Genomic DNA, 26,729 nt, shown 5'->3' on the forward strand with positions numbered 1-26,729 from the left:
GTTAAGTGAAAACAACTCAAACTTTGAACTGAATGGATGGTAGGACCGGTGACTCTGGTGACCGTAAAGACCTTATTAATGCTATTAACGGACCAGTTAGCATAATTGAAGAAGCTTTATGGATGAGTTTTGAAACATCTGCAATGACTGAGAAAAATCTACACATAGTCGATGCCAACAGAAAAGAGAGACTAAAACAAAGGAACACTTGAGTCAAGAGTACGATCTATGAGAAATAAAATGCCTCCAGTGAACAGCAGCAGCGTCTTTCCTTTCGTCCAGGAAGAGACACGACTTAACATAAAATCATAATGTTTTTTTGTGGAAAAGGAAGGAGTTAGAGTAATAGTTTTTATATCTCTGTCCAAGAAAGAGACCTAGCCAAACAAGGAAGAAGTGGGATTAGAGCACTTTCTGTAGGAACAAAACGGAGGGGATAAACGGTGCTAATGCCAGCAGAAGCTCCATCAGAGGCTGTAAAATAAGAGACACAAAAGAACTGAGCCAGGGATCTTTATCTTTGGAAGAAAGAACACCGAACTCTGAGTAAATTCCAGCAGAAATGGCAAATATTGCATCGTCGGAGAGTAGCAAGAAAAAGATAAATTGATAAAAAATGTTCAAGTCTTCCAGCTCTTGAAGCCTTAAGCAGCGTAACTATTTAGATTGTGCAAGATGTCTTAGTTTTAAGCTTATTCTTCCTCACAAAAGCTGCGGGCTGGTTTCACAAAAACCACAGTCGGTTTATTTTACACTTTGCTTTGTGTGTTATGCGTGTAGGAAACGCAGCAACAGCAGTACATGTGTTGGTTTTCAGTTTAACGTCTCATCACCTGGAAATATCTGATTTTGTGTCATCATTTACGTTTTTCTTTCCTGATTTTAAACTCTGGCGTTTTCATCTCAGAGGACGGAGCCGTGCTTATTAACAGTTGGCAGTCTTCCTCTGCAGCTGAGCCGTGATTTTCAGCTGTAAAATAATATTAACTCATCACAGCGTTTCACGCAGCAGCTCTCTGACGCGTCTTCACACAGCGCAAAAAAAAAAAGTTGTGGACACTCCAAAAGACTTTGCTCATTTAGACGGATTAATAATGCATGCCGTTAAATAATTTATACCTCTGGAAGCTTTTAGATTTTTCCGTCTGTGATAAAAGCGCACGTCTCCCCCTGCAGGCGGGCAAGGTGCGCAAGCACGTGTCGGAGCAGGAGAAGGCAGAGGAGGGTCTGGGCCCCAACATCAAGTCCATCGTCACCATGCTCATGCTGATGCTGCTCATGATGTTCGCCGTCCACTGCACCTGGGTGACCAGCAACGCCTACTCCAGTCCCAGCGTGGTGCTGGCGTCATACAACCATGACGGGTGAGAGCCGCGCGTCGCTCTGTTGGTGGAGATCCCGTAACTGCCGGCAGCTGTGATGGTCCATAATGCAGGAAGACCGATTTGAACGGTCTTGCTGGCAAATTAGCACATATGCATGTAAGCAGGACTGCACAGAGCTTCGGGTTCATGCACATGTATATTTCATGAGCTGTATGGAAATATTGACGTGTCCCTGGAAGATCTGATATATTGTTTAACATGGTTTCTGTAGGTTAACGTAAACACCGGTGGACCTTCTCTGAATTTGTAAAAAGCTCATATATTATTCTCTCTGCCATGCTTCACAGGCCTAATTATTCTTTTAAAGCCCTTAGGAAGAAATATTGAAGGCTAAATGGTGGACCCACAAGTTCTCATGCATAAATTTATAACGTTACTGTAGGAGCACAGACAATTGTTTAATCATGCTATTCTTGGCTACATGCCTGTCAGATTTGCTTCTTCGTTTTGGATGTACGCATACACACACACACACACACACACACACACACACACACACACACACACGAATACACACGTAAGATTTAATGGAATAAATAAACCATGTGGTTAATTGACTTTTCTTCATGAGGTAAATTTAATAACCAACAGCTTCTTAATTTCTTACGAAGAGTTGTTTTTATAAGATGTTGCTATTCTGATTCAACACCTTAACTTAATATAGCCGTTATTTATGCAAATAAGTCTCATTAAGATGGAAAACTCTTTGTCAAGAAGCACCTGGTTCTAAAACATGAATATCTCCTGCAGGCAGAAATGGCCTTGCTACAGGATTCATGCTGCTTGAACTTTTCCACATTATAAAAACAAACTTTAATGTCTTTATTGGGATTCTAGGTTACAGACACAAAGAGGAGCATCATTATGGGGAATTAAAACGATACGACATTTTTGAAACGCGTTTTAAGCTAAGCTTTTCCCATTAGAGGCCGAGACCAGAGCAGAGGTTTGCCTTCCAACAGGACCACAACCCTAAGCTATCATGGAGTAATTTAAATAAAAGTCTACTCGGGTTCAAGCAGCCTAGTCAAAGTCCAGATCCAGTTGAACATTTTGGGCAAGACTTAAAAATTGACATCCATAGATACTTTCGATCACATCTGTCTGTACTTGGTCTATTTTACAAAATTACCTAAGGCTATGATGAGTAAGAAGACAGTGTCTGGGCCAAGCAAAGTAATAAAGAAGGGGGATGGATGATTGTGATGTATATATATTTTTTTAAGTTGGGATTTTCCTGGGCTGCGTCTGAAGCTCCACTGACACAGTGTTGTTTGCAAATCTCCAGGAGATTTTTCAGCAGGAAGCTCAATGAAATACAGTCTCAGCAGAGGGTAGTTCATACTTTAGTCACTGTAAGTGACGAGGCAGCTGGAGCATCATATCAAGTGGCGATACTCAGCGATAATGTAGTTTGGTGCCGTTGTCAATGTGTCCTCACACTATGAAAACTCCTAAGTTAGAGAGTTGAATACAAATTCATGTTACAAGACCTGCTTCATTTATGTGCTACTTTGTGTAAGCTAATCGCATTCAGTTAGTGATTGTAACGCGAGAAAATGTGAAAACCTCAGGAGACGTCGACGCTTTTCTGTAGAGCCGTCCTTCCTGCCGGTGTGCTCACTTGTTTTCTTTCTTCCCATTAGGACTCGTAATATCCTGGACGACTTCCGAGAGGCTTATTATTGGCTGAGGCAGAACACGGACGAGCACGCACGCGTGATGTCGTGGTGGGACTACGGATACCAGATAGCCGGCATGGCCAACAGAACCACGCTGGTTGATAACAACACATGGAACAACAGTCACATAGCTCTGGTAAAGCCTCCCTGTTTCCGTCTGATGTTGCTCTTCTACCCAGAGAAACGAAAGCATGCCTCTTCCTGCGACTCAGTCGTTTGCAGCTCTTTAGCGAGTTTTTATGTAATTGCCACATTATGCATAATCACTTGTTTAAACTTGGTCTGCCGAATTTTCACTGAGGGAAATAAAAGTCAATTCTTGTCAGATTTTTTTTTTCCACCTTTGATTTATTTTTCTTTCTTTAAACTGCAGAATGCAGACAAATGTTTTCATCTCTTAGTTAAATCGTAAAGCCCTCCGGCTCCGCTCCGTCTTGTTTTTCTACCTGCTGCCTCTCGTCTCTGCAGCGTCTATCCACAGGAAATGTAATTACAGAGAATACATGATTGTATTTCTGTTCAATAATTCTCCTTTCTGCCCCTGCAGTATTGAAGCCTGGCGTCTTTTCAAAACAGGAAACGCCAATTAAAGTCTAACTCCAGCTGTCAATGTTTTCAGGTGGGGAAGGCCATGTCGTCCAACGAGAGCGCGGCCTACGAGATTATGAGGTCGCTGGATGTGGATTACGTGCTGATCATCTTCGGAGGAGTAATCGGCTACTCCGGCGACGACATAAACAAGTTCCTGTGGATGGTGAGGATCGCTGAAGGGGAGCACCCCAAAGACATCAGGGTGAGTGATGGATGGCGGTAACTGTCTGCGAACGAGAACGCAGCAGCGCGAGAGATTGATGTCTCATGTTGGAAATGGCCAGAAGAAAGAGAGAACATGCATCTCTGATGACTGAGATGAATGAAGACACGTTATTGGACTTAAAGGAAGCTGGGTTCATTTTTTTTTTTGCCTGATTTGATTCAAAGAAACAAACAGCATGGCTGACAGAAGAGTAAACATCTTTACCAGTGAGCTGAACATCTTTCAGTTCAGCAGTTCTGCCTTCATGAACATTAGAGCAGTCAGTTTGGTTTGAAGCTGCCCAACTCTATTAGGGTTGTTGGCAGACAAGTTCCGACTAAAACAGTGGATTCCTGCCGTTTTAGGGATTTTTCTGAACAACTTGACTCTTAATTATGTGTGGGAAAATTTGCAGATTTGCTGATTTTCTTCTTTTATCCTAAAGCATATCTAAAATATTCAAAAGAAAGTGCAGCTTGGGAAGCTGAAATGCGTCGACGTAATGCTGCCTGACACAATATTGGCTGAGTTTGCAAAGCAGCCAATCCAGGGAGCGACGTTCATTTTCTTCTGTGGTGATTGGCTGTAATCCCCAATAGCTGAGATGAGCAAAACTGCAGACATAAGCTTTTGCCAGTGTGCGTATTGATGCATATGAAGGTATTTTTAATGTCTGAAATACAATAAGTGTTATAAGTATAGCAGCTGTTCTCCATGTCTTCTGTGGATACTTTGCGTCCTGTAGATTCATAATCCAGTATTCTATTCAGTGTTGATAAAATGCAGCTTGAACCAATATTTAGGTTTGGACTTTTCACAGAAATACTCTTTGCTCTCCTGCTGGATTTCAGGATTTAGCCAAAATGGACCCTCAGTTTAGCTTCTTGTATAAAGTAAAGAAATGTTTATTTTTACATGACATTTTTGTACGTTCCTGTTTTCAATCATTAAATGTATTAAAACTAAAACTCACTATAATGCATGATTGAAACCATTAATCACTTAGAGAAGACATTTAAGTTTTCTTCTGATGCATTTCTCTTATGTTGATCTTTTACATGCACGCTAAAATTTTATTTGAACTAAAGAAAATTAATGAGAAATAATTTAATATTTTCATATGATCTGTGAAACCTTTCCACATTCTTTTGATCAGTCAACAAACATTTAAAAAATTGACTTTTTAGTTCTTTATAAATAAAGCTGAATTCATTTCTGGCTCTCGGATGCCTTTCAGGTCTGGGAGTTGAAACTATATGCGAATAACGTGCTCAGTTACGGGTTTGTATTCTGATTACTAACGCTTCCTGTTGTTTTTCAGGAGAGCGACTACTTCACTCCGCAGGGAGAGTTCAGAGTGGACAAGGCCGGTTCGCCGACTCTGCTCAACTGCCTCATGTACAAGATGTCGTACTATCGATTTGGTGAGATGCAGGTGAGGGACCGACGTCAACAAAAAGTCATTTCAGCAGCTCGTTTCTTCACCTGCTGGGGGACAGGTTAAGACTTGGGAACAATTCCCCTCCCGGGAGATTTATTTTTATTGGTGTTATGATCCACTTCACGGCTACAAATAATGAGCTCTGGTTCTGTGGCGCAATCAAAAACTAACAAGCAGCCGCCATCACCAATCAAAGGGAAAAGGCCGCACTCTATTTTAGAGTACACAGTTTCGGCAGGAAATAACAGGCGTCTGCCAGCACTAAAGGTGAAGGATTCCTGCCACTGGAGTTTCAAAGCAGAGCCGGCTGACAGAAAAGGGATTTTAAAGGAATTGCTTCAGGGGGCATGTGGTGTTGGAGGCTGTCAGACAAAATGTGAGGGATTGGAGGAAGCTTTTTAAAAATCTGTCACCGCTTTCCGTGGCAGATTTCAGGTGGAGAGATGGGATATCTGCCCTGCCAGGTGCGTGCAGCCCTGCTGTAGATGCAGCTCAGCCTACAAGTTGGGCTGAATCGATGCAGCTGCAGGAGAGAGGGAGAGAGAGAGAGAGAGAGAGAGAGAGACACACGGGTGAAGCTCAGAGCAACTCAGAATGTTGTCAGGACAGACAAAACGCCGAGGTCAAGATGGAGGGAGAGACTCTGGGGAGCAGATTAGAGTTTTCACACCGCAGAGAAGAAAGAAAACTAAGAAACATGGCGTATTCTAAACATTACTTTACTGATGCTAATAAACTGAGCCAGTCACTTCAAGTAGGAATTATTTAGAACTTCCTTTTTTTAAGTAACTCTCAGACTGACTGCATCATATCACCACACACACACACACACACACACAAATAAAACCCATGCACATAATTAAGTGTGATTTTTATCACTAAACTGCACACACTAATTGTATGTAAGCATATTTACACATTTCTTTGTATTGATAGTCATTGAATATTAAAACTAACAATCCCAACAAAATGTGCAGTTATTGAAACTTTTAAACATCGTTATTTAGAATTTATTGTGACGACGATAAACAATAAAACAAATGCCCACCCGTACAATCACATTTATTAACACCTATGGTAAAAATGTGCAAAAGAAGGCTAAAATGAAATTCTTTCATTGCAGCAACATTTTTTATTTTTTTTAATTTCTCTCACTGAAAAATGATTCAGCTCCTCTAAGCCTGAGGCTTTGGTTCTTGACCAGAAGAAGTTGGACTGCTTCCTCTTGGTTGGGGGTCAGCCTCTGCCTCAAGTGGAGGAATTAAAGTATGTGTGTGATTTTTTTTTTTTTTTTAGTGATGGTAGGATGGCGCGAGGAGGAGAGACGGATTGGAGCTTCGTCTGCAGTGATGCAGGCGCTGCTCCAGTCTGTTGAGGCGAAGCCAAAAAGCAAAGCTCTTGATTTACCGGTCCGTCTACAGCCGTAGTCGAGCGATACGGATCATAAAAAATTTCCTAAGAAATCCATCTAAACAAATGTAATACCTTATAAAAAAAGATTGAAACATTTCTTTATTGATGCTAGGAATGAGGAATATGGAAATCAAGAAGTTTATTTATTTAAAAAGTAGAAATTACCTCAACCTTTTGACTATAAATCTGCCACTGTTCACTGCGTGAGCCTAACAACAACAAACTTCTACTTAATGAGCTCCTTCTATGCAGCAGCTAAAACATTACGGCTCCCTAACTACACAATCAACATTCAATCATATTTTAAAAGATAAGCGCAGGTTTTACTGATATTCTCACGGCTACAAACAATAAAAAAAATAAAAAAAAATAGTTGAGACATTAAATGACAAAAAGCCCCAGCTATACAGTTCATGGAGTTGTGGGAATTTGCAGTTCGAAACAAATAACGGTTGATGACAAACTTCACAATGCGATGCGACAACAAATTGAGTTACTGCGAAAGAAAACAAACTGCGGCACCTTTACCCTCAGCTGTTTGAGTGTGATTGAAAATGGTAACATGAAGAAATAATTGCAACAATAAAAATAGTGCCCTGTATTATTTTTATGTTTAGAAAGTGTAAATCCTGAAAAAAAAAAATAAATGCAGATATAACGAGGCGGACCGACGGTGAGATTTCCAATAACTGTGGCTGGCATGATGACACTAAGCCTCCATTTCTAATATTTCACAATATTTGCCCTCTCAAGCAGAGAGAGAGAGCAGAAATAAGATGAATCAACTGTGGCACAGATAGAAAGAGGAAGCATGAGGAAAAGCACAATGTTGAATGTAACTGTAGCTCGGAAAATGGAGGCAAAGAGGACGCAGAGCGGCGGCGTCTGAAGGACGAGCCGTCAAGGGCTTTTAGAGCCGAGTAACAGACACAAGAGGTTGTTTGAGTGGCTCAAACAAAAAATGTAATGGATTTGTTGCTCAAGGGGAAACTCCTCAGTGTTATCACACTCTGTTTCTTTTATAATTAAGTTTCGGCTGTGTTTTTTTAATTTTTAATCTGTTGAGCTTTAAATTTGGCACAGCAGCTTTGGAATGCAACTTTATTTTAGGTGTTTTTATCCAATGAACTGGGAGTTGAGACGTTAATCTGAGTCCAGCTGAATGTGTCCTATGCTAAATATTTGGGCTACAAAGCAGAGTTGAATTTAAAATCTCAGGAAAACTTTAACAAAAAAAAAAAAAAAAAAACCTTCTTTCTCTCCCAGCTGGATTTCAGAACGCCGCCTGGCTTCGACCGGACGCGCAACGCCGAGATCGGCAACAAGGACATCAAGTTCAAGCACCTGGAGGAGGCGTTCACCTCCGAGCACTGGCTCGTCAGGATCTACAAGGTGAAGAAGCTGGAGAACAGGGAGGCGCTGGACCACAAGCTCCGCAGCGTGGTGTCCAGGCAGAAGTACACCTCTAAGAAGGTCAGCGTTTTTCCTTTAAGAAGAGATGGATTTAGCTGTAGTTTGAGTTTCATGATGCTCTCGACGACTTACTCCAGTGATCCACACACACACACCTGCGTTAAATAGGAAACGTGTTCCTATGTCAGCTGTAATTGCCTATGCAGAACAACATTGACGTGGCCAGGTCAGCATGTGTGTTTATTTAGGGAGTGTAAGTGTTAGATCAGTCCATCCAATGATGTTTATCACCAGTTGGTCCTTTTTTACTCACATCCGTCCATTCATCTATTTGTCATTGTGTCCATCTGTCATTCTTCATCTCTCCTCACATCCGTTTATCAGTTTTTCTCCATGATCTACCAATCACTCATTCACGTATCCATCCATTCATCTGTCTGTTCATTCACCAGTCTGTCCATTCATCTGTTCATTTGTGCCTTTTACAATTGTCCGTCCAACCATCTCGGTACATGCGTCCTTTTATTTGTCCATCTGCACATCCAGCAGTCTGATCACCAGCCTGGACTCTCTAAGGTTCTGTTGGACTGCACCCAACAGAACCTCACACTGATGTCTTATTTTTTTTTTTCTGTCTCTGAGCAGACTGCCAAGAGGAAGCGAGGACACATCAAGAACAAACTCGTCCTGAAGAAGGGCAAGAAACTCCCCAAAAAATAAAGACGGCTCTGAACTCACGCGAACGTAAAGAAACCTCCAACAACCAATGAAGAAGAACACAAGGGCGGTTGGTCAGGAGCGCTTCTCGTTAGAGCGCCCTCATTTATCGAGGAAGCGTCACATCCGGCCTGTCCAGAATCGTCGTTCGTTTTATCCTGAGGACGTCTGTCTTGCTTTTTTGTTTGTTTTTCTACTTTTTACTTGAATGTGGCGAGGCATAGGGCTGCTCTAATTGATTAAACGTTGATTCATTTTTTTTTTTTTTTTTTTTTTTGCGCGTGTGTGTGTGTGTGTGTGTTGGGTTGTTAATGACCTGATTATCAGTCAGGAGATCTGGTGATCCGTGGAATGAGGAACGTTTGCACCAAAGACCCATCGACCTCGCTCCGTAGCACATGGGAACTCATTGCTAAGAGCGAGGGAACGCCGGAGGGAGAGCAGAGGACTCTGTTCCTGACGCGTGTACAGAGGACAGTATGCGGTATGGAGGAACGTCTACACGCAGCACATCTGTAATATTAACCTTTTTACCATCCTCATCTCCTTAACGTCTGCCTGGCTCTCTGACTTTTGGTTTCCAACAAATTCTATAAGAAATTGGCCTAATGTGTAAATATGTTCTGTAAAGACAAAAAAAATCTCTAAAATGATGGTAATATATTGGATCATTGTAAGTTCTTGGGTTTCCCTTGTTTTTTTTGTTTTTTATATGACAGCAACTAGAACAGTGAATGCAATAACTACACAGAGGGGCTTCAGATTTCATTGGAAGAATTTGAATGTGAATTTTTTTTACATCTCCCCCTTTTTTTCCCATAAATTGCATTGATTGTACATTTCTGCTGCTAGGCTTTTTAAAAACAAGCAAGTGAACTGTAGAGAAAAAAAATATATATATTACAAATTGGGGCTACAGGGGGCGCTCTCGGTTGAGCAAAGCCTAGTTATACTGCAGAATTTTACCTTGTTGCCGTTCACATTTTTTGGCTTCTTTCTTTTTACTTTGGCTCGTCATGCAGCTGCTGCTGGCCACACATGGTGATTAGACTTTTCCGTTTGTTTTGCTTTTGGATTATGCTTTGAAAATCAACAGAAATGTGAAGGAGGATTTTTGTGTGTAGGCTTGGTAAAGAGGACGGCTGTTGTCAGGAGCAACATCGGTTGTAACGGGAAGATAAATTACCAAATGTAAGGAGCTGTGTCCTAATGCTGCAACACACACCTGTCAGGCAACTTTGAACCAGGTTACTGATCTAGCTGCTACTTTTTTTTATATAAAACAAATTAAAAAGTACCATCAAAACAAAATAAAACCTCAAAAATTCATGGCTTACAAGAGAAAAAGTAGCGCAGGCTGGTAGCTCATGATGGTTGCATTGAAACTCAAAATTATTAAGTTTTCTTTCTGACATGCATATGACACAAAATAAAACTGAAAATGGAGGATCGATTTTGACTAACATAATTAGGGGTGTTTTCCGTTGAATTCTTCATGCCCTGGTTGTTCAGTGGAAACGGTTTTCTTGCCATCACAGCGATCCAGCTCAGTGTTTTTTTTCATACCTTCATTGTTATTTTGATCATTTGATGAGTCTTTGAGGTTGGACTGCATCCCTGCCATCACCCTAATCTGCAGCTCCCTCTACAGATGCTCTATTAAAATTTAAGTCAGGACTTTGACTGGACCCCTCCAAGCAGAAGAAATCTGGAGCACGCAGACGTTTTGTATTCCAGTTGCAGAGAAGCAGTTCTGCATGCATCCCTCCACCCAACATTAGAATAACCTACTCTGCTAGTGAGTTATAACATTTTTGTGCGAGTCTCACTTTTTTTCCATGTAATTGTTCCATATTTTACTGCGTTAAAGTAGCTTTGGAGCTCCGTTTGTCCTCTGGTTACTTTCCCCACATAAATGTTTGTCCCTAAAATACGTCACCTCAATCTGACGCTTCTCGTGTGGTGAAAGGAGGGACGTTATTATACTGAAACACAGTGTGCCAAACACACTTCATTTGGCTCAGACACAGAGGAAAACCAGTTGCAGTAAAGGTTAATTATAGTGACTTGAAATGCAAGGTTGATCTCCTGCGAAATTAGCAGTGATGACGTTCAAATCGGTGAAAACAATGTAGCTGATTAACTTTTCGCCAACAACCAGCTGGTGTGGTCAGCTGACTGGTTTGGCTTTTGACTCCATGAATTGTTGTCTCTTTCATCAGCTGAACTTTTGGTTCACTTTCCCAGAGCTTAAAATATTTAAAGCAGAGAAACGATTTTTGTTGACTGGAGGTAAATCGTTGCTCTTCACAGGTTTACTTCCTCTGTCTTTGTAGCAAACGTTCTCACAAAGCCACACATCTGTTCTCCGTATAGTGCGCTACACACCCCAACCCACACTCTGTTATTTTGGTGTGCAGGTCTGCCATGCTCTCTTTATTTTCTGTTCTTTAAGAATTCATATGAGGGGAGATCTGGATTTCATTGGTGTAAAGGAGTAAATTCAAAAGCACGCTTCTGTTTTTTGGGGAGAAACCTTTAAAAATGATAAAATTCTATTTCCCCCTCACGACTGTCTTTAAGTACTCTATTTGAAAATGTTTCCCTTCTCCAGTTTGAGCAGGTTTCAGCCGGGGCGTGCTGTAGGGATTTGGGACACAGCTCTGCATCTGTTTTCATACGACAGAAACTGAAAGATTGTTTTTATGCACGTTTTGGGAACTTTTTCTGTTTTTATCAAACCAGAGACTTAAAATCACATCGTACAGCTGTTACTTGTTTTGCCACATCGTACGGAAGGGGAGGTTTTCTGACTGTTTTCTTTAAAATGCGTCTGAGTCGCTTTGTTCTCGTTTTTACCGACCGTCTCCTCTGGAGGCCTCAGGCTGCTGGAACGGTGACATTTCGACGTGTCGTTGCACTTCGCCTAAAACTGCATTGTGTCCTTTTTGGATTCTCATTAGCACGGAAAGGACAGAGTTCAGCCTAAGCCTTAATGTGATGTACTTTTACTTTTCCTCATGTGATAAGTTTTTCCTTAAAACGGATGAAAATGTTGCTTTTCCGACTCTGCGGTTTTTCCTGAGCACTTTTCGTTCGATGCAGTCTCTGATTTGTCCCCTGCTCACCTTCAGAGTTTACATTTTTACATTTTGTTCAGTTGTGCCACCTCTAAATATACTCCTAAACAAAAACAGCCGTGTTTGTGTGTGATGTTTTTATGAGCTCTTATGTTCGTGTTTTTTTTTTCCCCTCTGGAGGAATCAGGTGAGTGCAAACTGAACCACTTGATGGCAGCATTCACCCTTTGACTGCAGATCTGCATGAAGAATGACTTCATCCTCAGCTGGTGTGTTTGGGAAGAATGCTGGGAGATTTTCCTTGTGACATCCCTGATGTGAAGTGAAGGCTGCACCTTTGGGAGCTTTTAGAGGAGTGTGTTGACATGTTCTTTTACTGGCCACATTTTCTTATCAGTCTGAAAAAGTTTGGAGTTTAAATATTTTCCAGATCTGGATAAATATGGAAGAAGAAAACTGAGTGTGGAAAACTTTTAGACTTTGTTTTGTCTTACCGTATTTTTTTTTTTTTTTTTTTAAATGGGACTGCATCTCCCAGGAGTCCTTTCTCACACTCACGTTGGGTCCAGAAGTTTCAGAATAACTCGAGTACAGGAGTTTGAAAGTTGCGTCCATCCATCAATATGTCCTCCCTCCCTTTTCACATCAATCTATCAGTTTGTTTCTTTCATTCATTCTTTGTTGCATCAGTTTGTCCTTCACCCATCAGCTTCTCTGGCCGGATGTCCTTCAGTTTCTTTCATCCGTCTGTCGGTGAGTTTCTAATATTTGTCCTTCATCCCTCCTCATATCCATCCTTACTTCCTGTCGTGTTTTTTTTTTTTTATCTGAAATGGATTGAGAAATATTAGTATTTTGATTTATTTTGACCTGAAAAATGACAAGTTTTATAATTGTGTTCTTTTCTGTTTTTATTCATAATTGTATTATGCTTTTGCAGTGTGTGTGCGTGCGTGCTTTTATTTTGCAAATATAATTTTTCATATTTGGCGTTGAACGATGGTAAATAACCAGACTCGACGTTTCTGATCCGATTGGCTCCACAGTTGATTATCTACTGAAATCAGCTGTGGTGAATCATGGGAGAACTGGAGAAAGGGCTGTGAAACAATCGGGGAGGTTTGTGGTCTGCAGGTGGGAGTTACAGTATCGATCTCGCTCTGCTTTCATGTTTCTTGGGGTTTTCAGCAGATGAAACTGAAATCTGGCTTCACCGGTGGAAGCCGACATCATTTCGGGCTCGAGTCTAATTTGTAATCCAGCTTTCATCAGTCGGAGACGATCAGATGTTCTATTGATTTCATGTGAAGATGTCATAACCTCTTTCTTTTCATCAGCATCAGAGCCTCCGCTGGTTGTCATGGAAAACGCCAAACACCTTGCTGCAACTCGCCGTCCTGCTGTGTAACTCGGCCTCTCCTGCAGATGTTACTGTGACGTGCAGAAGATCATCTGCAGGGACGAATCTCACCTGATGCATCTCAGAAACGGAACATTGAAGGTTCTGCATGACCTTTAACCCCTGTGCCTCCAACCCTCCCCTCCTGTTGTCCACGCCCCGACAGGTAAGAGTAAATTTGTTACTCTTGGGAGTTTTGCAGTGTTGTAGCGTCCATGTTTAGGTTTGAGCACTGAGATATTGTAACACTTCTAACGTGACAATCTTTAATGCAGGAGTTATAATCCAGACATAAGCAGCAGTTTAATTACAAAACCTTTTAAACCCCCTAAACTTTTACACTTTTGTCACAAACTATAATGTACCTTAGTGGGATTTTACGTCATACATGAAGACAAAGCAGTGTGTACTTGCACACATTTTTTAACAAGCTAAATTTGCCCGTTCTTTGCAAAAACAAAGCTGAGTTAAAATAGAGCATTTAAACCAGCCTCACCAAAGTTTCTCGATTGTATTTAGATCTGAACTTTAACTGGGCCATTTCAACACAAATATTTGCCATCATCTTAACCAAGGTCCTCAGCTGCAGCCTTTAAAGCCTGAAGGTTCTGCAACTTTTAGATGAGTCCCTGATCCTTAGAGAGTCCTGCTAATGACCTAATATTAAAGCAGAAACTTTTTGGAAACCAGAACTCTGGACTGGAGATTTAAATCTCTAATCAAATAGATTTAGCTGTTTCCTACTTAAACTTTACAATCTCTTCTTTCTTCTGTTTCATGCTCATATACTTGAACCATGATGCATGTTTTTTTTTCATTAATATTAGTTATAAATTATGAGAAAGCCAGACTCTAACTTATAGTTTTATTTGTCTAAACAATTTTATTTGGTTGCACTTTATCACCATTTAACAGTGATTCTGACCTAAACCGCCTCCTGCTGGTAGAATATTTATTAGTCATGTAACAACATTTCTCACAAACTTTGATCCTGAGCAGAATATAGAAAATTACCTCAGCCTTTTTCTTATCAGAAAGGGTGGGACATGTCCCCATCTGATGGGTCTTAATAAATCATAGATTTACTCTCAAACCTTGTGAAATAACAGACGTCTGTCTTATTTACTTCTGTTCATTAACTCTGACCAGCTTCCCCGTCTCTACTGAGGTAAAACATCCCATATTTGTTCCTACATGCTTGTAGCAAACCGCAGAGAGGAAAACCTGCAGCTCAGATCTGATGCTTGTCCTGATCAGTGGATCTTGGCTGCTTACTTTAATTGAAACTCTCTGAACTTCTCCACAACTTTCTCCCTGATCTGTCTGCTGTTTGTTCCCCAATGTTCTCGGGCAAACCTCCGAGGCCTTCACAGCTGGATTTATGAGACTAAATCGCACACAGATGGTCTCTAATTAGAGCAAGACATCTAAAGGCAATTAGTGGCCCTGCAGTTGATTTAGGGTTATTGTAGCAAAGCGAGCTGAATACAAATGCACAATACACTTTTCAGACTTTTATTACGTTTCATTTTCCTTCCACTCAACAGATGTGCACTGCTTGGTGTTGGTATGCTACACAAAAATCCCAATAAAGTGCATTTAAAGTTTGTAAAGTGACAATTACAAGAAAATATGTACTTTGAATTAATCAGAGCAAATAGTCAAAATTAGGATTCCTAATTTTAGGATTTAATTCATTTTAAAGGTGACGTATTGTCTTAATTTAACAATTATATGTACGAACTCTACAAAACATTCAGATATTTTTTTAACAAAGTCATTCTTAGAGATTTTGGTTTGCCTTTTTTTTTCAGAATGACCTGTTTTACAGCATCTTATCACTTTAAATCCAGATAAAGTGCTTCTGGCCACACACCCCCCCCCCAACTCAACGTTTACATTCACAACAGATGCACAATGTACAACCGTACATCTTTGAAAAGCAGAAGGGGAGCCTCCTGCCCAACAAACAAGAAAGCATGAAGTGGTTTCTGAAAGGTAAGCCAACAATAAAACTCTTGTTTTTTCCAGCAGCCGGTTATCACGCACAGAGAGGTAAAACCAGCTCACCAAACATGCTGGGTTGTTAGGTAACGGCACAGTGCCCTTTGTTTGTCACCTAGAAATCAGGAGGTTTTTGATATGGCTCAACTTAGTGAAAAATGTGAATTTTTCATAATTCATAATAGGTTCCCTTAAAAATTTGTACCTTCTATTCATGGCAGAAAGAAAGCCATGAGTTGACATATCAGAAAATTAAATATTATGAGACATTAGTTTGTTGTACTCGACTCCAAACCGGCGCTGGGCTCATCGTCACGGCAAGAAAGAAACCATCCGAGTGTTTAAATCCTTAGTTTTATTTTATAAAATCTGGAAGTCGGCCACACGGTTTGTCTCCTGTGAGTAGCACTAACCAGTACATATCCTCCTCTCCCCTGTGGTTGGTGGAGTCGATCCTCTCATCTTCAGAGGCAGCCTTCCAGCGAACCCCCTTCTCCCCTCCACCCTGCAGAGTTTCTGCAAACTGCCTCATCCATATTAATCAACACGGGCAACCTAAAGAGAAGCAGGCGAAGGCTGGGCGTTCTGAGGGGCTGCTGCCTAATTATACCGGTGTCGTCTTGGGGTTACAGATACAAAACAGACGAAGTGGACCCAGGAGCTTTGAGCCACAAACCAACCAGAAAACAAGTTTGTAGCAAAAAACATGAGAGGTAGTAATGGAAATATTCTGTTTGGCAGCTTTTTTATCCTCTGAGTGAGACGTTGCTAAATGAAGATTTAGAAAAAGAAACGGGTGAAAACATGTTGAATCAGTCAATACGATTACGGTGAGGAATATTAAAATGTGCCCAGATACATTCAGAGTGCAGACAAAAATACTGTGTAATAATATAGACTATGATATAACATCATACATTTCAGTTTAAATCTCTTCTTTCAATAGGGTTGGGTTTCTGTAAAGCTCAGAGAGGTAAAAGCCACTGTGACGTACAAAATAGTTAATTTTTCCTCTGGTAAAAGTGCTTCGTTAAAGTCATTTACAGCTACAGTGTGGTGTGTTACAGAAGACTCGATCGGGTCCAACGCGTCAACACTGATGACCGGTCAAACTAATACAGGTGCTAAATGTCGTCACTGAGGGAAAGAAAAGGCCTTAGCAAAGTGAAAAATAGAAATATTCTATTGTAACTAGTAAGACTATAAAAGTGTTCCTCAGTCCCCGGGGTCCAAAGGCTCGCTCCGTCGGCTCCAACTGAGGAAATCCCTTTGGCACCTCGCTTGCTTCATGTTTGTCTCCACCGTCAGTGAATCCGGAGGTCCGTGGAGGACGCCGCCGCTTCGCTTTGAGGCCAGGCCTCAGCTTGGAGGACGGGGTTTTTATCCACAGGAGGCGCGTTGTTCCGCTGTCAGGTCGACTTCCACAGCGGGTTGTTGTAGATCCAACCGTCTCCCTGCACAAAGCACAACTTACATCAGCGTATCGGCAATAAAATTTGATATTTATACACAGTGGATAAAACTTTTCCCTCATTGTGACGTCTAAAACCTTCCCTTTCAGGGTTTCGTTACTTTAGGATTAGAGAAGCTCCTGTTGGTTTATAAATTGTGGATTAATTAGCAACCTTGAACAAGAATCAAACATGGAGAACCAACATTTAGCTCTATACTTACTAATCTAGAACAAATTTAGAAAATACTATCCACTTAGCTTCTGTTGTACTTGTTTTTTTTTCTAATTCATGTAAAACAAAGTGCTGTATAAATAAAACTTCTTCTAAAATTAGTCTTATTTGTATTTCTTCAAAATTAGAAGTCTACAGACATTTCTTCAGTTTAGTAAATAAAAGTTTTGGGTTTTCTGAAATGATCTCCTGCCTGTAGATGGTCAGGTTTAGATTATGTTGCTGCCTCTTCCCACAAACTCAATCACTGACTTTGCTGTCCCTAAAGCTGCAATGTGTGTAACTTTTATGAAATTTTTGTTTTTTTTTTACATAAAATTGTCACCATATCTTGACAGCACAGCATAAGACTGTAAAAAAATCAAGCTTCCCCAGTACTTTCTTCAGAAATACTCCATAGTCAGAAACAACCAATCACAGCCAGGAGGAGGGTCTTAGCGCCGTCAATCATGGTTGTGTATGCGCTGCTCTCTCCCCACCAGCGTAGCCTTTCATCTGTACCTCCTTAGTGAAGTATTTTGGTTTCCAGAGTTTGTTATCCGCTGCTCTCTTCCTCTCCTCCACCCGCTGACTCTCCTCCAGCCTGTGTTTGTGCTCCGTTGCTTCTTCCATGTTTCCTTCCTTCAGAGACTTGGTGACATGTTGCCATAGCCGCCTGCGAAGAAGAAGAAACGGGGCGCAGTAATGAACTCTGACCTAACTGTACCTGACCTTCTAAGTCGGCTCTAAATGTTGAAGATGATCAAATAAGGTAAAAAAAGATTTTGTACAAAAGCTGGACTTCAGAGATCATCTATTTCATACGCAACTCGATGCTCAACGAACTGTGTTACACATTTTGGTTTTTCTGACCCAGAATAGTGAAATCTTTTAACTGCTTTGCGTTTAAATTAGTGCTGTCAATCAATTAAAAATGTAGTCAATGCATTGTACAATGCACAATGTCCTAAAAATATTTTGTTCTAAACCAAACATCTCAGTTTTCCAAGTTTTTATCCTCAAGAAGACTGTTTAGAAATTGCATTTTTTGTTTCTAGCGTAATTTAGAAATGTTAACTACAAATTGGCTGGAAGGACTTGTCAAACTTGGACATTCCAGAGTTTCAATAGTTGAAATTTTGAGAATAATCAAAAATGTTCTAGAAAAAAACGTGGAAATTTCTACACTTTGTAGAACCAGATGAAACAAACAATCCAAATAAAAAGCATTCATGGTTGTAAACGCAACACAAAATGAGGAAAAAGTTTAAAACTAAAATAAAAACTTGTATTTTAAATAATTCTATTAAAATCTCCAGTGCCTGGATGTTTGTTTTCACCTGGACTCCATCCTGCCCTGCCTCTCTACGGGTCGCAGCTTCTTCCTGATGACAGGAAGTTTGCACGTGTCGATCACTTTGGTTTCCCCGCTGCTGTAGGTGAACTCCAGCGTGCCGTTCCACTCGCCCTGTGCTTTGCACACGATGGTGTTGGTCGGGTTGTGTTTCACCTCCGCCGTCACCCTGTAGGTTAAATTAAAGAAGAAAACCTCAGAGGAAACGACTCTCGACTCCTTTTCTTTTCATTTAATGCTCCTTTAAACTCCAGAAAACAAACACGATGTACAGAAATGACCAGAAGCGATGATTTAATAGGATGTCAGAAGAATTTCTGGGTCACAAACCCTGTCTCATATTAATGCTGTATATACTTAATAAAAGATAATTTAAACAGATGAACATGGGACCTTCAGGCGTCTGGACACAAATATGAACGACACCAAATATGTTTATTAATTTTCCATGAAATCACAAGTAAATGTGTAAAGATACTTTACTGCTGTTCTTTTATTAGCTTTTTTTTTTATTGTCTTTGTATATAACTTAGATTATTTTAATACACTACATTCAATAAAGTCAAACTCAACTCAAATGAAACTAAATTAACTCAAATGTTTTGCTCTATCAGAAAGTGCAAAGCCATTGAGGCCACTTAAAATGATCAGTTTCTCTGATTTTACTCTTTATAGGTATTTGTTTAAAATGAACATTGTTCTTTTATTCTGTGAACTACTGACATGTCTCCGAAATTTAAAGCAAAAATTTAGATTTTATTGGCAGAAAATTAGAAATGGTCAAAATAATGAAAAAGATGCAGCGCCTTCAGACGTCAATGTAAAGAAAACAAGTTAATGTTCATTTAGAAACAACAAAACTAATGTTTTAACTCTGTTCAGAAATCAGTATTTGGTGGAACAACCAGGAGGTTTTCACTGGGGCTCAGTGGACTGAGAGCTGTATGTTTAGTTCTGAATGACACAAAAATCTCATTTTTATCGTTCTATAGTTTCCACCGTATTTCATAAAGTAGCTTAACTGCTCTGTGTTTTATAGTTGTGTTGTTTTTGTAAGAATTTAACATTTTTAGTAGAAAAATCGCTCAAGACAACTGTATTAGATGTTCTGAATTTTAATTCAGTTGTGTTCTGTGACCTCTTAAATAAATAAAACCATCTCATTTTAGAAAATTAAAGCAAAGCCTGAACAACGGAAAATAGACTCTATTCATGCTGCCGCTGTCAGTCTGCAACCTCCATTACCACAGAAGAAGACGGGCATAAATTAGGAAGTCAGACAGCTTCACAAAGGAATAATCTTCCTCGGCGTGTGGAGCTTTTATGAATGAAGTGTCAGAGAAGAGAAGCAGCAGCCTGGAGTCCTTTATCACAGTATAAAAGCTGTCAGAGCTGATAGAAAGAAAAGAAGTCTCACCTGTGCACCTTCCCTCCATAGAAAGGCTTTGTGTGAAAGGTCACCGTGGCTGAGTAGCCGCTCTTGATGCAGTTGATGGAGACTTTTCCCCCCAGCTCCACCCAGGGGACGGTGAGGATGGAGCGGGCGTAGGCGCAGGGCAGAGTGAAGACGTACTCCTCGTCGTGCTCCAGGAGACACAGGACTCCTGGGAGGACGACGAGAAAATACGATTAGATTCAATTAGATTCATGTGAGAGGAAACCCGCTTTTTACTTTTAATCGTTGAAAGTCGAACCTGAGGAGGAGCGTCGACGTCGACACGCATCTTTAATTTATCTCTATTACTAAATGCATAATTCAGCTCAAGTTTATGTAACCAAGGACGGTGAACAACGTTACATGTACCAAGGTTTTCTAGCCATATGCTAATTTACAAACCCAGACGTTGGTTGGACCTTTTTTACAAAAAACAGTAAAATTATAAAATAAGGACTTCCATCACACTTGCATGCATAACACTGGTCAACAGTTTTTCAACTGTTTTAGGGTCATTTTGATGAGCTGAACCCAAAAATCTCGTTGGTTTTGGTCAATCAGGTCAACTTTCTGAACTATGGAGCAACATAAGCATCAAAATGCACGACTTGTTCTCACGACTGGATCAGTTTCCTGAGGATCTGAGATCAATGAACAGGAGAAGAGATGAAGACGTAATGTTCAGTTTACATGTAACAGGTGTTTATTATTCAATTTACAGAAATCCAAGTTTGTAACATTTAATTAACACACTGTCAGAAAACAGAAAAAAAAAAACTTTTTTGCATGAGGAATATTAACGGAAATGAACTGATAATGTCAAAGATTTAATCAATTTAATCAGAAGATCAGATTTCTCTAAATCAAATTAGAATAAAAACCTGACCTGACTGAGAAAAATGGATGTTATTTTTGGATTCAGAGGCGCAAAAAACATAGAAAACTTCCAAAAACTATTTGCTTGTAACCTGGTGTAACAGCAGGGCCTAGTCCAAGTTCAAACCTCAAACGATGGTTACAGACTCTCTCCATTGAATCTGACTGAGGTTAAGCTCACTTCATGGTTTTTCACTACTTATTGTTGCAAATAATCCCAACAAATACTTTGAAGTTCATGGATATAAATCTTACAGACACAGATTTCATCCCTAGTAAAGGCTAAATCAGTTTTTGTCCTGAACTAATCACCTTCTTTCGTTTGCTTTCGTTTTAAAACTTTCTTTGCACATATCTGAAACTTTGCATCCCCTGCCTGCAGAGTTTCCGACAGAAAAAGGCCGCCTCTCCTCGCTCCACATGTGACTGGAGAATCATGGAGTTATAAACAAACTCCCTCTGCTTTATGAATAGTTTTCTGTTCTTGCTTGGTTGCAGGAAACCACTTGTGAGGCTGCGTTTTGCTGCCGGAGAGGAAATGTGCATGTGGTGCCGCAGCGAGCAGGAAACAGAGGGGATTTGTTAGAGATAAAACTATTCGGTGCTAACAACGGCCTGAAGCTCTGGGATTAAAAATACACGAGAGCGGCTTGTGTAGATAAAATGCGTCTAAAACTCGTTTTCAGCCAGTCAGTGCACCTGGTCATTTTCAGAGGAAGTTTTTTTTTTTTTCTTTTTTGCTTAAGCCTCTTAAATCTGAATTATAAATCACTCAAACTTTAAAATTAAGGCTCTGAAATGAGCTGATATTTGCTTTCCCTGCTTCCTAAAGGCACAACTTGCAGATAATCTTCACCTACTAGGGACATGGACAGGGATGGATGGAAATCACAAACCGAACAGTCTGCAGATTAGCGCTGTGTGATTTCATACCATTTTGCTATATTGAAAACGGTAATATTGATTATGACAAACCTATCGTCTTCAAATCTTTTCTTGTTTCTTCATCACAACGTCTCCGCTGCTCTGTGACCTTCAGCTTCTCAGGCACTAAAAATATCCAATCCCATCAAACAGGCCAAATAAACTGCATTATTACCAGGCAGAATTTGCATGAGTGGCACTTGAACCTTAATATGCTACCAAGAAAGTCATCCAAGTAGTCCTCGTAGTCCTCAGCCAATATGATAATCAGATATTGACATTGAGATGATTGGGATTCAATGTGTTTCCTGCATTCCAGCCAGACTAGAGAAGTGGAAAGCGTTCGTTGTTTTCTTGTCTCGGGATGAATGTCCAAGTGTGAAGGAATTAAGTACGCTTTGTGAAACATCAGATCGTTCATGTTTGTGAAAAATTTGAAATAAATGATCATCTCTAAACAATTTGGAAGTATAAAGATAAAAAACTGCTTTGATTTGACTAATAAAATAAGATTTAGACACACAACTGTGATCTTGAAAGCGTATGTATGAGTCCAGAGGGCCGCATATTGCCTTACGCTGGGCCAGATCTGGCCCCCACGCCCAAAGTTTGACACATAATATAACTTGACAGAACTGGAAAAACAAAACACTCTTGCTCCATATTCATATTCTAGTATATTTCCCTTGACTATTTTCTATCTCTTTTACCTCTAAAGTTCCGTTTTATCCACATCAGATTAAATCAGGCTTTCCTCCTGCTGACTCATCAATGAGTCTGCAATAATCAGAGGACAAACAGCGATCGATGCGTCCTGAGGTGAAGGTCACCATGAGTCACAAGCTGCCAACAGGTGACACAAGTCTAAATGTTTAAAATACTAGACACGCGTCTATTTAAACTGAAACCGGGAGCTTTTAGGTCATTTCGCTGAATTTGAACCGTAATAAACTGACTTTATGCAACAATTGCTTTACCTTATTCTAAGCCAAACTCCCCTCCAGTTCCTGTCGATGTGAATAAGTAATAATCTGCTGCTCCGTTCGTCTGGATGCCATCTTCCCAGGTGCGTTGTGGGGCTTTGTTTTTGTTTTGTTCAGAAGCAGCTGAAATCAGGAGACACAGCATGGTGGCGCCTTTGTGCTGCGGTTTTATTATGTAAGGATATTTGTCCCTGAGATGCAGCAGGCGGGCTGCGGAGTCCTCCATCACAAAGCTGCCTCTTCTCTGCTGAGGCTGCGATTTTTGACCACCTTTTATTTCTCACACCTATAAGAAAACCTTTGCTGGACTGACAAATCTGCACCGACCTCCGGGAAGTTTTACAAAAGCCGGCAAAGGGCGATGGGACTTTAAACAACTTTTTGTCCCAAACTTATAGAAATGGCTGCCAGAAATAAAATGTTTTAACAAAGTACACTAGTATTTGTTGTTTCTACAGACTTTTGTGAAGACATTAGATATATTTTTTTTCACAGAGTATCAGTTTGTGTTCTGAAAATGCAGAGTGAAAAACATTTTCCGACTGATTAAAGCCTGGCTGGTTGGAAAAGTTGTTTACTTCCTGTTAAGAAGCTTTTTAAGACAATTTCAACTGGATATTATTGACTTGTTTGACTTAGAAAATACCTCTAACATTTACAGACACTTTTTCTCAATGGATGAATTTAAATCTGATCAAACATTTCTTGTTTTAGTTCAGTTAGAAATAGCAAAATTGTGCAAAACTGTTCATTAAAGATTAAAAAAAAGAAACTTTCTACATATATTCGACCCAAAACTCCTCAAGTAGCACATTAGTAGTTTTATCTCGATCTGGTTCAAACTCACTAGAGGAATGCTATATTACTGCATTTTAGGCTAGAAGATTTTCTCATTTAAAAAAAAGGAATTTCATATTTGTTCATTTGCATGTTTTAACATATTTTTCTATTTTTGTATAAAAAGCTTAAGAAGTTGAATGAAAAAGCAGCAGAATGTGCTGATTTTTTATCTGACTAATCAATTGATCAGCAGATTAATCAATAAAATGACCTTTAGTTGTAATCCTGGTACATTTAACTCGCAGCCATGATTTCTGTAATCCGTTCCTCCATTTTTACCCGGACTGTCGCGGCGCTCTGACTCACCTTCTCCCACCATGGACACGCCCACAGACATGCCCATGAACTTGCTCTTGGTCCACACGTGAGCGTTGACGCACATCTGCCGCTCCCGGCACTCGCAGTAAAACCCGGAAACGGGTGGATGATGGGACACCTGCTCCGCGACAAACCGGACTCTGTAAGAGCCTTCGGGCGAATCCTCCCCTTGCTGCGTGTTGTTGGATCCTCTGCCGGGTTCCCGGGCCGGCCCTTGGTTTGATCTGACCAAAGGTTTGACTTTGTCCCGAGGAACTTCCCAGGAGCAGTGGAACGTCTCCCCCAGCACCGGGTTGTACGGCTTCTTGGCCACCGCGCCTTTCCGTCCCTCGTGAAACGCGGTCAGGTAATACTCCACGAAGCGCACGATTCTGTCCTCGGCGGTGGCGCCGGCCGTGATGGACAGGAACATGTCGGGGTGGGCCATGAAGTTGGCGTACATCTCCAGCAGGGATCGCTTTTCCAAAATGAACGTGGGCAGCACCACCTGGGGAGGAGAGACGGGTTACACGCGGCGCAGAGTCTCGGCTGCAAACGGTGACGAAGCGGGCGGAGGCTCACCCGTGTCAGGTCCATCCCCAGTTTGAGTTGGGACAGCAGGTGAAGGATGACGCTCCGCTGGTCGTCCAGGACGCCCAGATCCTCCTCGTCATTGTCCTCCGTGTCCGTCACCTCCTCACTGGGACTGATGTCCTCCAGCCTGGGGTGGTGCTGCCAAAACGGGAACAAAAACACAAACTATTACCTTTCCAATCTTAAACCCAACAACTTCTTTTTGTTTTCGAGGAGCCAAACAGTTTTGCAATGATTGTGAAAAAAATCTAAAGTTTTTCTTTGGACTTGATTTTTTTTCCAACATTTCCTGATCTAAAGGAAGGTAAGAACACAGTAGAAACAGATTTACATGCTGGGAATTCACACACACTCGTATGAATTTTAAAATGGTTTTGGTCTAGTTTCTAGTGAAAATATCTTAGTACACTTGGAATAAGACAAAACCTAAAACAAGAGACTTTCCAGCAAGATACAGGAGTTTGTTTAAAGTCGATAAATCTTAAGTACCGATGAAAAATTATTAGATAATTTCATTTATAGCAAGACATTTGTTTCTTAAGTTATATTTCTTGTTTTCTTTTCCTCTGAGGCCTCAAAATGACCAACACAGCTTTCTCTTACTCATCACCGCTTCAAACACCTGAGCTGCATTAAACTGAAATATTTCAAAGTTGATTATAAATGAAGTGACTTTTTTAGTTTGGTGCTTTGCAGATATTTACTAATAAAGACTCTGTGGAATTATTTGTCATAAAAAGAAAACATAAGTCAGGCATTTTAATAATGCTGTTTAATTCTTCCACATCTGTGACAGCTGCAGCCTGAGGCGCCGCGTTCAGGAAGAGCCCTCTGGGAATGTATTTACATCTGCCACAAACGTTCACTGTGGCATCCTAAAACGAGTTTTTAGCTGCAAATGAAAAATGCTGCCATGATTCAAAGCAAAGTGTTGCAGAAACGCCCGTTGATATGATCAGATTTTGTGCACAAATTGTTAAAAGTAAGTTTGAAGAAGTGGAGGAGCAACACCACTCCATTGTGTTAAAATATACAAAATATTTCTAATTTGCAAAGAAATTAGTTATTTCTACATGAATCCCAAGAGTGCAGATTAAGCTAAAGTCTTTTTTTTTGTTATGATAAACACAAAACGCCTAAATGGATCGCTAATTAGTCAGGCACTCGTACTTTCCATCTTGTTTTATCCACTCAGCCGTGTTTTTCCTCCACAGACGAGGCTGCCAGTTTTTTATCATCAACCAGAATCTCGAGGTTCTTTCTGTCTCCTAGGTGGGATATTCTCTCCTACCCGCAACAAGCCTCACCCATCACAATTTACAAATTAGTCGGAGCAGACAGAACTGTCATTTATCGGAAATCGGCTCCAGTTGAGGTTAAAGAAAAGTTGCTGGTTTTGAGTTCTGCTTTAGCAACCCGAGGCAGGAAAGTATGGAAGAAAAACAAGAGATGGATGCATAATGCAGAAAGTGCCCCAAAGCCTCTGGGCAACAACTCCCTGCTCTTCATTCTCTACTTCTGTGTTTTCCAAGCAGTTACAGTTACGACAAAGTGTGCAAAAATCTCAAATCGTCGCCTTGTTTTTCTGTTCAGAAGCATTTATCCCCTTCTGTCTGCTCTGTATTTTCACCTTACAGCTGCAAACTTTAATGTAGCTTTGTGTTAACAGAACATTTTCTGTTATTTTTTTAATAGTGATGGAAAAATCTAAAAGCCAACTGTCAATGACATTAAATTGCATGTGTCAGAATGGCCCAGTCAAAGTTCAGGCAAGAATCTAACAGTCACTAACACTTTCCCATTACATCTGAGCTAATTTGCAAAGAAAATGCAAAAACTGCAGCTGCTGTTGTATTTAAAGATGGATCTGCACAGTGAAAATGCGTGGTATTATTCTCAGATTTGTTTTTGTGGAAAGGTTTTATTTCCCCGCTTTACGTTTGTCACAATAAAACACATTAAATTCTATGGTTGTAACATATAAAAGCTTAAAAAGCGGTGAATACTTTTGTAGGAAACTGTGTTTTACTTTGAAGAAGCCAAACTTCCTTGTGTTTTTTTAACGATCCCAGCTTTAATCTTTCGTTCTTTTGAAGATATTTGAAAGGTTTTCTCGTGTCCTCGGCCGGACTCGTACGGTTGGGTTTTAACTGATGATTGGTGCATGTTTTGAAGTCCCGTATCAGATTCCTTTCTGACTTTCAGATATCGTTGGTCTGCTGCAGGGCAGCAGGGTGAAGGGCAGAAACAAGCGAAAAAGAGCCTGAGGATCTTTAAAAAAAAAGACCTTCAGTTGTTAAAGACCATTTCAAAAGATTAAAAGAAGCAAAGCAGCTTAATCTTTAACACTGTGCTGAATGGGGCCTGTCACACAGTTTCATTTTAGGAAAACTGCTCCAAGGACGCAGTGGAAAAAACTCCCAGCATCATGG

At 40.4% G+C, this 26,729-nt stretch overlaps 2 protein-coding genes across 3 annotated transcripts in view; one reads left to right on the forward strand and one right to left on the reverse strand.

Annotated features, from left to right (window-relative positions):
- LOC106907671 (dolichyl-diphosphooligosaccharide--protein glycosyltransferase subunit STT3B) overlaps positions 1 to 12,041 on the forward strand; it is a 97,092-nt gene extending 85,051 nt beyond the window's left edge. Inside the window, exons 11-16 of the mRNA XM_088010358.1 lie at positions 1,177 to 1,364; positions 3,032 to 3,203; positions 3,687 to 3,860; positions 5,185 to 5,298; positions 7,984 to 8,190; positions 8,776 to 12,041. Of these exons, the coding sequence (XP_087866484.1) occupies positions 1,177 to 1,364; positions 3,032 to 3,203; positions 3,687 to 3,860; positions 5,185 to 5,298; positions 7,984 to 8,190; positions 8,776 to 8,850 (930 nt within the window). The 3' untranslated portion in view covers positions 8,851 to 12,041. The remainder of the gene's footprint in view (positions 1 to 1,176; positions 1,365 to 3,031; positions 3,204 to 3,686; positions 3,861 to 5,184; positions 5,299 to 7,983; positions 8,191 to 8,775) is intronic.
- A 3,629-nt stretch (positions 12,042 to 15,670) lies between these two features.
- osbpl10a (oxysterol binding protein-like 10a) overlaps positions 15,671 to 26,729 on the reverse strand; it is an 89,089-nt gene continuing 78,030 nt past the window's right edge. The window contains exons 8-13 of one of the 2 annotated variants that reach the window (XM_088010362.1): positions 24,286 to 24,435; positions 23,713 to 24,211; positions 19,766 to 19,952; positions 18,335 to 18,517; positions 17,517 to 17,670; positions 15,671 to 16,784 (exon numbers count right to left, since the gene is read on the reverse strand). In XM_088010362.1, coding sequence (XP_087866488.1) covers positions 16,740 to 16,784; positions 17,517 to 17,670; positions 18,335 to 18,517; positions 19,766 to 19,952; positions 23,713 to 24,211; positions 24,286 to 24,435 — 1,218 coding nt within the window. In that variant the 3' untranslated portion in view covers positions 15,671 to 16,739. Of the gene's footprint in view, positions 16,785 to 17,309; positions 17,671 to 18,334; positions 18,518 to 19,765; positions 19,953 to 23,712; positions 24,212 to 24,285; positions 24,436 to 26,729 lie in introns of those variants that run through there. The other variant, XM_088010361.1, reaches the window with a different exon arrangement.

The sequence above is a fragment of the Poecilia mexicana genome, unplaced genomic scaffold, assembly GCF_051168715.1.
Source record: "Poecilia mexicana isolate PSO_F unplaced genomic scaffold, ASM5116871v1 scaffold_11, whole genome shotgun sequence".
NCBI lineage: Eukaryota > Metazoa > Chordata > Actinopteri > Cyprinodontiformes > Poeciliidae > Poecilia > Poecilia mexicana.